General features: G+C 37.3%; 1 protein-coding gene across 2 annotated transcripts in view; it reads right to left on the reverse strand.

The window, feature by feature from the left end:
* Positions 1–9,211: 9,211 nt before the first annotated feature.
* LOC143290422 (dual oxidase 2-like) overlaps positions 9,212–14,522 on the reverse strand; it is a 131,671-nt gene continuing 126,360 nt past the window's right edge. For both annotated transcript variants that reach the window (XM_076599840.1, XM_076599839.1), the window contains exons 30-32: positions 13,086–13,241; positions 10,804–10,935; positions 9,212–9,892 (exon numbers count right to left, since the gene is read on the reverse strand). In XM_076599840.1, the coding sequence (XP_076455955.1) occupies positions 9,770–9,892; positions 10,804–10,935; positions 13,086–13,241 (411 nt within the window). In that variant the 3' untranslated portion in view covers positions 9,212–9,769. The remainder of the gene's footprint in view (positions 9,893–10,803; positions 10,936–13,085; positions 13,242–14,522) is intronic.

Below are 14,522 nucleotides of genomic sequence, written 5' to 3' on the forward strand. Positions count from 1 at the left end.
TCAAGTAAGAAAAGGTTGAAAGTGCCTGATTTGGTTTGAATAAACTGTTTACATTTCTCTTTCATACAACATCAGAAAAATAGTTACTCATCATGTATAAAAATTCATACCATTCATACATTTTTTGGATAAACTAAATATATATATATATGTGTATATATCTGTAGCATTTATCTACTTCAGACGTTGAATTTTCTTTCAAAGCTAGCAGAGTTTGCAGTACTTCTACTTAGTATAAATACAAGAATAAAGTACACCCACATACTTGTCAGAGCAGTCACTTTATGATTACTTATTTGGACTACCCTCAGACCTTAATTTTATCAAAGAAGCTGAACTTAACATCAAGTAATTGATTAATTATCAAGTCATTAATTTGTTGAAAAGTCTTTCATTCATTCAGCAGCAGATAATCATTTCATCTGATCCAAGCTATTTATATTAGCTGCAAATGGCAAAAGTTTGGGAGAGAAGGAGATACTTAGTATTTGAACAGCATTTCAACAGATTTCTCTTCTCTTCCCTCATCTCGTCTTTCCCAAATTTATGTAAGTGATGATTGTTGTGTTTAAAAGGTGAAGGTGGGAATTTCAATCACAGGAAAGGCTTGAAAATATCACGAACTTGGGGTAATTTGCTTTCATTGAATGAATGAAGTTTGTCTGCTTTCACTCTTGACAAATAAATTTTCTTTCCTTTTCACTATTAGTATTATGTATACATGTACACCGATGTGGTTAATCTTACAATGCAGATTTGAAGTTCCTGTGCTGGCACTGCTCAAAAGTGAAGTTAGGAAGCCATAACGTCAGATTTACATGTGCTATTAGGAGAGGGACATTTCTAACCTTTCAATGTGAACAACGTTTTGATTGGTTCACAGTTGTTTGCTGTCTGTTGCCATTGAAAGGGGGACAACAATGTAAAAACAATAGTCTGGTTTTGCCATAAGAGGGAAAGAGAATCAGCACTGTGTGATGATTATGTTGTTTCTGATGATAACCATGCAGTGCCACTGCCAGTCATCAGTGGTGTGTCCTCTGGTTGTCACATCAGTTCAGTCCTTACTGGCACACTGCTGCTCTTAAGAACTCCGCCTTTCCCCCACAAACTGGCCGACAGTGTGGATCATTGGAAAACAAATCAGCAGCATTCCACGCAGTTGTTTCAACTCATTTGAGCCTGCACCCCAACATTGCTCTGGCTTTGAAGTTTGTTTCATTAAAACAGTTTCCACATTTCTGCTGTTGTATAAACCGCAAGTAAAGAAAACTGGACCAAAATGACAATGCCAGATCTCCTCACGACAGCTGCCAACAGAACGGCGTGGTGAGCTATGACATCTTCCTCATGTCCCCCCAACGACCCCAGCGGTCGAGGGAATGAGTAGGAGTAGTGAGTAGTAGTAAAGAAAACTGACTTCTAATTCTACTGTATTTCTGGCTGTGTCCACATATATAAAATTAGAGGAAGGAATGGTTGTATATTTTCTGCATTTTTCCACATCAATAACATGACAGGGAAGTCTGCTGAGTCTGTTAACTCCCTCGAGTTGAAAGGGTTAAGAATTCCATGGTTTCAGGGATATTATAAGAATGACGGCCTGTTTCTTTCACCATGGGTGCCTGAGCAGATACGAGGCACAGCAATGCTGCCATGTGTGGCAAATAGGTTATAGGGTTGGTGGTCAGCAAGCCATCCGCTTGCGAGCCAGTGGCCCATGAAGCTGAAGTAACAGTACACCTGCATTTTGATTGAATGGAGTGAAGGAACCACGGATAAGACTTTTTGCACAAGTGGTTCCATTACTTGTTGAAAAAATTCCAAAATCTTGGACCACATGTGTGGTCCTTAGTAAGTAATTACTGTGGAAGGTAGGACCATATATATATATATATATATGTATGTATGTATGCGGCCCTCCTGACTTAACAGAGTAGACATAAAAGTGGAACACATCTCTGATCAAAAGTCTTTTTATTTTTGTTGTTATTTGTTGTTGTTGTTGAATTTAGTAGTATTTACTTACATTCCAGGGCCTCCTATGAAATGGATTATGTGATTGTTTCTCGATGTAAAGAAATGTTTCATTCAACATATCAGTTTTTATGTGATTGTTTCTTGATGTAAAGAAACATTTCATTCAACATATCAGTTTTTTAGTTTAATTCCACGGCCTTTCATGGAGTGAATGTGAAACTACTTTGTTCTATGATGTGAGAGATAACAACATATCAGTGTCTGAAATGATGAGAAAGAAAAATCATATGAGATACATATCATGTGCATATATGTATATTAGAATATGAGATGTGGTATTGGCATTTTTTTTATTGTTTAATCTATGCATATACCTGAATAAATGAAATATTTTCTAAATGATCCCTTTTTAATTCTGTGCTTATGGTTTTGTGTGTACAATTTGCATGCACATATATATATATGCTCACATACAGATGCATGTATCTGAACAAGTAGACACAGAACTTGCATGCATAACTGCTTTTTTCACAGCTCATTTTATTTCAAGCAAACCAAACCCTTGTCTATAACCTTCAGTGCCGAAAAAAAAAAAGGCACAGTCACCATTCTCTACCACTCTAACAATGATGATTATATACACCCTTATATCAGATGTAAATGTATCATCAAATGTATACATGTCAACTATCAGATGTATATGTGTTTATACAATCTTCAGATCATTCTGGAAAGACACTGGGGTATTCTGGCTATTTTGGAGAGAAAAAAAAGAAAAAAAAAGAGCAGAAATAAGCAAGGTAAATTTCTGAAAAACAACAACTTCAGACTTGAGAGAGAAAACATGTCACCGATTCACATGGAATTACTGAAGCACTGGACACGTTTACGACTAATAAAATTTTGCAGTCTTTCTCAAAATAAATATGAAAAGACAGTCCAAACTACTGGCCAGCCAATGGAAAATGATGTTAAGTATTTTAGTAAAATGTACAATGGTTCTGATTATGTAAAAACATATTCTGTGAGCACATACACATTGGTTGATAAAACTTGTTTGGAGTGAGGAATGACGTCCTTTCTTCAATGGTTTCTGTCTAACCCTTTGACTGGTGAACCAGGTTGAAATGAGATCAGTGTTGTATGCGGTTCAACCCCTTGACTGTCAGGAAAAAGAAGCCATAAACCAACAGTGGAGTAATGGGCTAGAGGTAACGCGTCCGCCTCGGAAGCAAGAGAATCTGAGCGCACTGGTTTGAATCACGGCTCTGCTACCGATATTTTCTCCCCCTCCACTAGACCTTGAGTGGTGGTCTGGACGCTAGTCATTCGGGTGAGATGATAAACTGAGGTCCTGTGTGTAGCATGCACTTAGCGCACATAAAAGAACCCACGGCAACAAAAGGGGTGTTCCTGGCAAAATCCTGTAGAAAAATCCACTTTGATAGGAAAAAGAAATAAAACTGCATGCAGGAAAAAAAAAAAAAAAAAGGGTGGCGCTGTATTATAGCAACGTGCTCTCCCCAGGGAGAGCAGCCCGAATTTCACACAGAGAAATCTGTTGTGATAAAAAGAAATACAAATACAAACATCCAGAACAATCAGCCCCAAAACTAGGAAAATGTTACGAAGATACACCGCTCTGGATCAAACATATGTGAATTTTCAGCCTTTCAGAGTTATTTCCCTTCTTTTGATGTCATCAGTGACGTCACTATGCCTGTGAATTCTGCGAGCATGGCAGTCATGCAGTTGCTACTTTTTGTGTTTTTTATTTTATTTTATTTGTTGTTGGTGGTGTAATTCATTCTGCTGAACAGAAAGTAATGCATTCCCAAAAGGAAGAAGTCCAAGGGAAGAGTGGTGACCGACATCCTGACCTGTATCTCAACACTGTGACAGCCCTTCACCAACATGTGTCCTGGTCAGCAGAGGGAGTGGGGAAGAAAGAGAAAGCGATAGAGGAATAGAATAATGAGAGAGGGAGGATTGGAATGGAGGGAGAGAGAGTGAGGGAGAGAGAGAGAGAGAGAGAGGAACACACAAGCACGTATACTTGTCAGCAGCAGTCAAAGGGTTCATAACCCCTTTTTTTTTCTTTTTGACACGATTGACAAAGTAAGCTGACCATATGTTGTATTGGCAACGTAAGTCGACCATATGTATAATTCATCTCCATTCTGTTAAACAACTGGACAGATAAGCTGGCCGTAAGTCGACCATATGTATAATTCATCTCCATTCTGTTAAACAACTGGACAGATAAGCTGGCCTAACTGACAGAGTAACTTTTCTTCACTTCACTGTTCTTCACTCAAGAAAAAAAAATAGATGACATATTTGCATACGGTAAGAGGACACTTTCTGTCCTTTTACTTGATTCAAAATAGTCTTTGTGCACCGTTATGTCTTCTGCAAAATTTCAAATAAATCTGAAGCAAAGCATCATTGAAGCAGAGCTGAGTTATTAGGGGTATACACCCAGACCCCCTGTTGGTTTGCTTCTGCTTAGGCAGTAAACATTACTAAGTTAGTTGTATGGCTGGCAACACTTAGCTGATTAATGGAAATTATTTGCTGTCATGTCAACCTGGCATTCAGTATGTGCGATGAAACTTCTATCATCACTGACAGTGACGAAGACTGTGGCCATGTTTGAAAAAACAAGTGTGCTTCGTGTATTTACTTGCCTTGTACAAACCGCAAATTTATAAAAAAAAATTTTTATATGTAATAAATTCATTTCTATATATCAGATATGCCAAGCCCCTCTGATCTCTTTACGGGAACAAACTGGACATTTCTTAAGGAATATTTTGATTTTTTTTTAGGAACACTTGGAACATCATTGACATGCATATATTCATCATTGCATGTATACATAAGTACATCCACACAGCATAATGTTTTTTATGTGTTACCTACAACAAAGTAAATTTCTGCTCTTGTGACTTATTACACCATCCTACACTCAGTGCATCTTGCTCATCAAACTACCAAGCAGCTTGCATCAAGAAAACAGGGGGGAGGGGGGGGGGGGGGGTCACCCTAGCTAGCTGAAAATGAACACGTTGAAACAATTTGACATTGGCGTAACTTCGGAACAAACTGTGACTGAATGAAGAGCCCTTTTGTGGTCTTTCTTTTAATTAAAGTGTTAACTTTGAATGGGAAAAAAATGGTATGGTATGCAGAGTTTGACCTCCGTCCCAGTGTTCATTTTATGTCCCCCTCCCTTTTTTTTCTCCTTTTTTTCCCCAAGTGAAAACATTCAATGTCTGTGCCCAAAACTTCAGTTAATAATAATAGCCTCCTACTGATGTACTCCGTTTTTCTTTCTCCTTAAAAAAAATGTCATTATTACACATAATTATGATAAGCATTGTATAAAAACAACAACAACAGAAGCTGTTGTGGTCCACTAGAAATCAACGATTTTCCCAACACAATCCAAAATGGGAAGGCAGGTGACTTTGCAGAAAGAAAATCAAAGCGGGAAGTATTTCAACCACCATGCAACCACGACAACACTATGAGGGAACAGCATGCAATAGATTCTTCAATCAAACATGACGAGCTTTCCAGGGGAACAAAGAGAAAAGAATTGATAAGGATAAATATCCACTAACACCATCGGTCAGTCTTGTAGAAGGCAGTGTTGGGCCCAGTAACCAAATGAGAAATAAGACTTTAGTTTCCCTCATTTCCCTGGAGGATGTCAAAGTGTTTTCTATATTATAGTTTAAAAAAAAACACCTGATAATATCTATAAACACTTTATTTGTATATACAGTACTACTGAAAGCAAGCTACACCACATACATAATGTAACATGATTCCAACCACGCCCACAATAAAAATTTAATAAGGGAAGCAAAAACAACTGCACATTATTCAAATGTCTTTTATACATTGCATTGAACAAAACACAGACTGAAAAAATGGAGAATATTAGCAAAAATTTTACATGCTAAAAAGAATCTGAAAGAAAAGCAATCATCTTATAAATACCAGTAAATATTAATAAGAGAGGATTTCATAATGGATAGACAGGGGAGGCAACCTCCTCACTGCAATATCAGTACAGCGGAGGTTAGTACGATTATATGAAAGTACATTACAGTTATAAAAAACCACATATGGTAATTATCGTTATATCACATGAACCAGAATAAAATGCTGTTCCTTTCCCCTCATATTTCCCTGAAATTAGGGGGGGGAAATTCTTCTCCTTTTTTTTCAACATACTGATTGGAAACAACTCAAGGGAGTGTAAAAAAAAACCCCAAAAAACCAACATACATACAATAGTGTCCCATATTTCTTATTACATTTTACAAAGGGAAAACTTTCAAAGCTAAGTCAGACTTCTGTACAAATGCTAGGATTTAAAGTGAGTGTGTGTGTGTGTGTGTTTTAAGACTGACGATGCAGTCTTGCACAGTTCATATTTTTGACAGCTGCAGTAGAGCTACCCCAAGGTTTTGTGTTTGTTCGTTTGTTTGACGGCTGGGATGCTGCCTACACTAAAGAAACTGCAGTATCTTAGTTCAGCTTCCATGCTTAAACACTCTGTCTGCCAAGCACAGCAATTCTTTTCTTTCTTCTTCCTTTTTTAAACAGACGTGGTATTGCGTAATATGGATCAGTCCACATGCACTGATGTGTCTTTGAAACTGAAACTCTTCAGAATTTCCCAGAAAATTACGAACAGCAAGAGTCATTCTTGCTAACTAGATTTCTTGCTGACTAGATTTTCAAACATAAGGAAATATGTCGCTTTTTTTTCTTTCTTTTTTTTTTTATTGAATACGACATGCCAGGAATAATTGTCTCTTTTCTTCTTACTTTGTGAACACAAACAAAAAACAAAAACAACAAAAAACAACAAAAACCAAAACCAATCAACCAAAGGAAAAAAGAAATGAAACAACTAACATCAAAAACTTCCCCTCTTACTTCACAAACCTTTCTTTTTTCTATTAAGAAAACAAACAAACACTGAGCAACATAGTGCAATGTGGGTTTCATTTTTTTAGTCTTGAGAGACTGGGTATGTCCAAATATCATTAGGTAAAAGAAAACATTTCTTCTGGGTCTATCACAAGAAACATAATCTCCCGAAGGACTTGTCTCTGTCATATACACATCTTCAAAATGACAGGAGACACATTAAGGTGTAGACAAATAATGTTCAGTGTAGAGAAACAAATTTGGAAACTTTCAAAAGTAAATAGTATTGCTGACAACCAAGGCTTTTGTGCAAATACTATTGTTAATGAATATATATACATGTAATATTATATATATCATCTCTAATTACAAGTCACATGATATGTTTTGAAGCTACTTTAGTTGTATTTGTGAAAGCCCATGCTTAAAATAATGTGACAATTACAATTAAAAAAAACAGTCACAAAACAACAGAAGTCATTTTTGCTGTAAGACACTGCCATCTGCCATAAATGTTTTTTGTTGTTGCTTTTGTTGTTGTTGTTGTTGTTGTTATTTTAATATGTTTTTTTTTTATCTCTGATTTGTATTTGTAAGGTTTGTACTCAGAATATAGTTTTTTATGTAAAAATATTGGGCCGTCTTTACCAGGGGGGGAAAGCACCTGTTCAGGTATCAATAATATGGCATTCATTTTGATTTCAAGGAGTCAAAGTACAAACAAAATGACCACAAGTCCATGACTGGACTTACAATCTGAGGGTCCAAGGTTTGAATCTGGTCACGGCACCTGGTGGGTGAAGGATGGAGATTTCTCCAATCTCCCATGTCAACTGATGTGCAGACCTGCTAGTGCCTGAACCTCCTTCATATGTGAACGCACGCAGAAGATCAAATACACATGCTAAAGAGTACGTAATCCATGTCAGCATTTGGTGGTTTATGGAAACAAGAACATCCCCAGCACGTACCCCTCCGAAAACAGTATGACTGCCGACATTGCTCAAAATGGCTGTACACGTAAGGTACAACTCACATGTACCAGTCGCAGCCCACAGGCGAAGAACAAGAAGAATACACAATTCATTTTTAATCACTTATTTTTTTTCAAATTTTCATCAGTAAGATTCACAACCTGATTAACTATTTGTTGAGCTGACAATACTCTCTCAAGTACAAACAGTATTTTCTTGTACAGTTTTGGTAAATCATATCAACTCCTTCAAACTATTTCTTTTCTTAACAAACATCAGCATAAATTACAATGCAGAAACTGCGCAGAGAGTAACCACCTCAAAGCAAAAACGTTACAGTTGTGGTGATACTGATCACAACTTCATCACAGCAATCACATCAACTTGACTTGAACACAGCACAGACGGGCGCAATAGCTGAGTGGTTAAAGCGTTGGACTGTCAATCTGAGGGTCCCGGGTTCGAATCACGGTGACGGCGCCTGGTGGGTAAAGGGTGGAGATTTTTACAATCTCCCAGGTCAACGTATGTGCAGACCTGCTAGTGCCTGAACCCCCTTCGTGTGTATATGCAAGCAGAAGATCAAATACGCACGTTAAAGATCCTGTAATCCATGTCAGCGTTCGGTGGGGTATGGAAACAAGAACATACCCAGCATGCACACCCCCGAAAACGGAGTATGGCTGCCTACATGGCGGGGTAAAAAACGGTCATACACGTAAAAGCCCACTCGTGTGCATACGAGTGAAGGCAGAAGAAGAAGAAGAAGAACACAGCGCAGTAGTGATCATCAGTGGAATTTATTTCAACATTAAACAAAAAAAAACACACCCAAAAGCTGAAAACTATTCGAACAAGAATTTTTTTTTTTTTTTTAAACTTTTCATCAGAAATGAACTGAAAATTCAACAGCTACAAAGTCAAAAAGCACCACAAGCACCACACCCCCCCCCCCCCCCAACCCTCCCTAGTCCCCTAAAAAACAACAACACTATACATCTGAAACCAAAAATTCAGAAGTACCCCTTCCCCCCCTCCCCCCCTCCAAAAAAAACAACAAACAAAAACAAAAAAAAACCAACCCAACAACAAACAACAACAGAAACAAACACAAAAACAACAAAACAAAACCAACACAAAAAAAAGAAAGTCAAGTCAAGCATAGCACACTAACAAAATCATCAAGCAAAACAAAGAAAACCCGGCACTACACATCTGAAGAAACATACCCCACCCTCACCCCCCACCCCACCACCCCCTACACAAATTCAACAACAAAAACCACCCTTCAAAAAAATGTCATCGGGCAATACAACACTACACTTTTTTCCCCCACAAAACAAAATAGGTCCACACCTCACCTACATTCCTCCTCAGGGAAAGAAAAGAAAAACAAAACAAAAAAAAACAAAAAAAAAACCAAACAACAGTCAGTTTCAGTTTCAGTAGCTCAAGGAGGCGTCACTGTGTTCGGACAAATCCATATACGCTACACCACATCTGCCAAGCAGATGCCTGACCAGCAGCATAACCCAATGCAACGCAAGTCAGGCCTCGAGAAAAAAAAAAAAAGGTGAATAAAGAATAGATAAGCGTACAAAAATAAGGAAATAAATAAATAAATAATAATTATAATATATAAAATATAATTATAATATATGAAATAAATAATAATTATAATATATATAATATATATAAAAAAAAATTTTTTTTAAAACAGCGAACAAAACACTGCCGGAGGGTGGGGAGACGAGATGAAACGGCTGCAAAAAAAAAAAAAAAAAAAAAAAAAAAAAAATGCTGACCGGGGACAGGTAGGTCTCTATTTCTTTTCACCTTGGGTGACGACAGCACATCATGGTCTAAAAGTTCTCGTAGTGGTGCTCAAACTGCGCCTTGGTGGTTTTGCTGGCGTCCACACACGCTCGCTCCACCCCTTTGGTCACGCCCCGGGGACCGCAGCTGAACACACCCACCTTTTTCACCTGCACAGGCAAGATTCATATGACAGATTGATCATTATTCTTTTTTCTTTTTTTTTTTAGGTGGGAGGATATGGGGGTTGGATCTTTTTTTAATGTTTTTTTGTTTGGTTTTTTTTCTTTTGTGATGCCAAGTGGGAAGAGGAAGGGGAGTTAAAAAAAAAAAAAAAGTATGAGAACAAAACAAAACAGTCACACAAACAGAAAAAGAACATCCATTTTTACCAAACAAAATTTTGTTAACAAAAAAAAGGAAAAAGTTTCAGAAGAAATTGTAGCTATTCTTCTTCAACAATGATAAACAGAACTGATTTGATCATGCTCTTTTTGTTGTTGTTGTTGTTGTTGTTTTTTTTTTGCTTTTTTAACGTAAGAAAATAAGTTGTAAAACTGAAAATGAAAGCAAAACAAACAAAAAAACTAAAGAGTGTTGGACCCAGTTCACTTCCCAGACCTTTTTTTTTTATTGCTGAAATAAGTTCCTACTTGATTTAACACAAAAAAATCATGAAATTTCAAACAGTGTCTGTTGACAGGTATTTTATGAAAATGGGACTTCTTGAAGGAAATAAAACATGAGCTTTCCATATAGAAATATGATTCTCTCTCTCTCTCTTTCTCTTGTTTGTTTGTTAATCATGAACAAAAAGACACAGACACATACACCTTAACACAAAAGCACATTATCACACTCATATGCGCACTCTCTTCCTTCCTCTCTCTCTTGTACAAACACTCTCTCTCTCACACACACACACACACTCACACACACATGCACTCACAAACACGTACACACATACACACAAGTATGAACACATGCATACAATCACACATACGCACACATACATACACACACACACATACTCCACACACACACACACACACACACACACACACAACACACACACACTCACACAAGGATGAGCCTTGTGTACAGCAGTCATGATCTTGTTCATCTGAGGACGACCAAAGTGTGTGGTGGCTTTGAGTCCAGTGAACACACTGACACCGCCGGTCATCTTCTGGAAGTGCTCCTCAAAGATGTACTGAAACACAGTCATCATCATAATCATTATTGATAGATCATATCTGTGACACTGCATGTTTAGTGCATATCTGTTATGCATGTGTGGGTGTATGTGTGAATGTGTGTCTTCATGCTTTACATTTATTTGCTTATTTATCATCATTGTTATCTTATTTATTTATTTATTTATTATTATTATTATTATTTCATTATTATTATTACTACTACCTTTTTAAAAAATTTTTAAAAATAATTATTTATTTATTTATTTATGTAAGCTTATCTATTATTTATTCACCTTTTTTTTCTTTTTTTTTTCTCAAGGCCTGACTAAGTGCGTTGGGTTACGCTGCTGGTCAGGCATCTGCTTGGCAGATGTGGTGTAGCATATATGGATTTGTCCGAACGCAGTGACGCCTCCTTGAGCTACTGAAACTGAAAACTATTGATAGTTTCAGTTTCAATTTCTGAAGGAAGCGTCACTGTGCTTGACAAATCCATATACTTACACACTGCACCACATCTGCAAGGCAGCATAACTCAACACACTAGCCAGGCCTTGAGTGATTAGTTTCAGTTTCAGTTTCAGTAGCTCAAGGAGGCGTCACTGCGTTCGGACAAATCCATATACGCTACACCACATCTGCCAAGCAGATGCCTGACCAGCAGCGTAACCCAACGCGCTTTGTCAGGCCTTGAGAAAAAATAAATAAAATAAAATAAAATAAATAATAAATAATAATATAATAAATAAATAAATAAATAAATAAGCTATTTCATACATATACATAATCAAAATATTTGTGTTATCTGTCAGAGTGGATTTCTTCTACAGAATTTTGCCAGAGGGACAACACTCAATTTTGTTGCCCTGGGTTCTTTTTCGTTGCACCAAGTGTGTGCTGCACGTGGGACTCTTGGTTTAATGTCTCATTCGAATGACTACAGTTGGTCAGTCTGATTTTCCAGTCAAAACCTGATAGAAAGAGCAAGAGCAGGAAACGAACCCCAGACCTTCGAGGACACTGTATTGGTAGATAAGCATCTTAACCATTCTGCCACCTTCCTGACTGAAACTGTAACTTATTATCAACAATTGTAATAGTTGTATTTGTATTTCTTTTTATCACAACAGATTTCTCTGTGTAAAATTCGGGCTGCTCTCCCCAGGGAGAGCGCGTCGCTACACTACAGCGCCACCCATTTTTTTGTATTTTTTCCTGCGTGCAGTTTTTTTGTTGTTTTTTTTCCTATCGCAGTGGATTTTTCTACAGAATTTTGCCAGGAACAATCCTTTTGTTGCCGTGGGTTCTTTTACGTGCGCTAAGTGCATGCTGCACACGGGACCTCGGTTTATCGTCTCATCCGAATGACTAGCGTCCAGACCACCACTCAAGGTCTAGTGGAGGGGGAGAAAATATCGGCGGCTGAGCCGTGATTCGAACCAGCGCGCTCAAGATTCTCTCGCTTCCTAGGCGGACGCGTTACCTCTAGGCCATCACTCCACATAATAATCATTATGATAATGATGCCCATGCTAATAATGATGGCAGATTCCTGGCACCATTGAGAAGAGGGTCCTCAGTGACAAGCCCTCTGGTGGCTGTGTCAGGCTGATTCTTGATCGACACACACTGACACAAAGAGGCCAAGAACATCTGTGAGTAAGGATGCTCTGAGCATGCCCATGCTTTCCTCCCTCTGCACGAACTCTTCCTCTGCAGCTACACTTCTTGCAGTTTATGATGATGATGATGATAATAACAGTCTTCAGATTTTTGTTTTTTATAATGTTGAAATATATCTTAGTCTTATAATCACCATTATATTTTTTATAATAACAACTGTAATGTGTTTAAGTAAAGTTGATATGGTTGTTGTTTGATGAAGTCCTTCAGATGATAAAAGGAAACATACAAAAACACTTGAATCAGTATCACCACAATTGTAGTGTTTTCCCTTTAATGTAATGATTACGGTAGTAATTACAATGATAATAATGATGATACTACCCCCCACCCCCCAATCCCCCACTACTACTACAACTAGTAATTTCTGAAATGCTCAGTCAACAAGAACAAATGCTGTTTTAAACGTAATCAGATGAGCCCACTTTTACACAGATTCAAACGAAAACAATGGCTAAAACAAAAGCAAAACGACAGTTACCAGCAGGGCAGTGCGGAGATCAAAGTTCTGAAAGAACTGGGTAATGAAGATGTCGATGTCCACCATGCCGTTCTTATCAATGCCTTCCACCTCTCGCAGAATGTCGATCAGCCATTCAAAGTGACGCTGACTGCCCGTGATCCAGATGAAGTACAGCTGAAAACAAAAACCATTTTCAATACAGAATAATATTATATAACAAGAGAGGCAAGGCCTTCAAGACTCACTTGTGATAAATTAAATCCCCTAGCATTAATTACAGAGTAATTTCCCTTTTTTACTACCTGCACCAAAACGTTTGCAAAATAAATAAAAATTCCATGCTTAGCAAAAGAAGTTCCTGTTTTAACAAAAAATGATAATAATGACCCCTCTTGTTGTTGTGTCAGAATAAGAGGTCAAAGTGCCAAGTTTAGAGAATACAAAAAATATAAATATAACAGTAAATGCAGTTTGCATATAATTAGGCTTTTTTGTGCCTATCCCAGAGGTGCAATATTGTTTTAAACAAGATGACTGGAAAGAACTGAATTTTTCCTATTTTTATGCCAACTCTGGTGTCAGCTGACAATGTATTTGCAGAGAAAATGTCAATGTTAAAGTTTACCACGGACACACAGACACACGGACACACGCACACACACACAGACAACCAAACACCAGGTTAAAACATAGACTCACTTTGTTTACACAAGTGAGTCAAAAATCAATTTGTGTTTGCACATTTCCTCTGCCATTGCTGCTGTGTGCATGTCCAATGACTGGTTTAAGGACAAGCCCAGAGCTTTGTTTTTGAGGAAGTATCTTTGATTGCTCCAATCTACCTTTTATTTACCTGTGTGCTAGCTGATTTGGCAGCATAAGCAGCACTGACTTGAAGTTGTGTACCTTGTGCATGGAGACAGTTACCACTCTTTGTTGTTTGTTAATCATTTAACTCTCATAGCCTCATTATTCTTTTCATTTTCTATTACATGTTTTAAAACCCAAAAAATACAACAATATGCATGCTGTCTGTCTTTGAAGAAAAATACTGCTCCAAAAAATGAAGACGGCATGCTGTTTGAATACATTCAAACTTGTTTGAAAGAAAATATTCTGATGCTAGCATGCCATTCAATTCATTTTTTTGTTGAAATAAAACATTCTGAAGATGGCATATGTTTCAATTTTTTGTGAACAAAAATGTTCTTATAATATTTTTCTATCTACATGTATATAACAACTGCAAGAAACTATTCTTTTCATTTGCAACTGATAACATATGGTATTACAGTATGTTACAATCCCCTTAATAAAACATCGTCAAGACATTTTGCTGAATATGTTTGCCTGACTGAAAATCATCAGCTATTATCCTTCACTTGCAGACTGAACTGGAAGTTCCAAAAATAGTTTGTAATAATGCATGATAGCATAGTGTTCAGTGTTTAAGAA

The sequence above is a fragment of the Babylonia areolata genome, chromosome 15, assembly GCF_041734735.1.
Source record: "Babylonia areolata isolate BAREFJ2019XMU chromosome 15, ASM4173473v1, whole genome shotgun sequence".
In the NCBI taxonomy this organism is placed as follows: domain Eukaryota; kingdom Metazoa; phylum Mollusca; class Gastropoda; order Neogastropoda; family Buccinidae; genus Babylonia; species Babylonia areolata.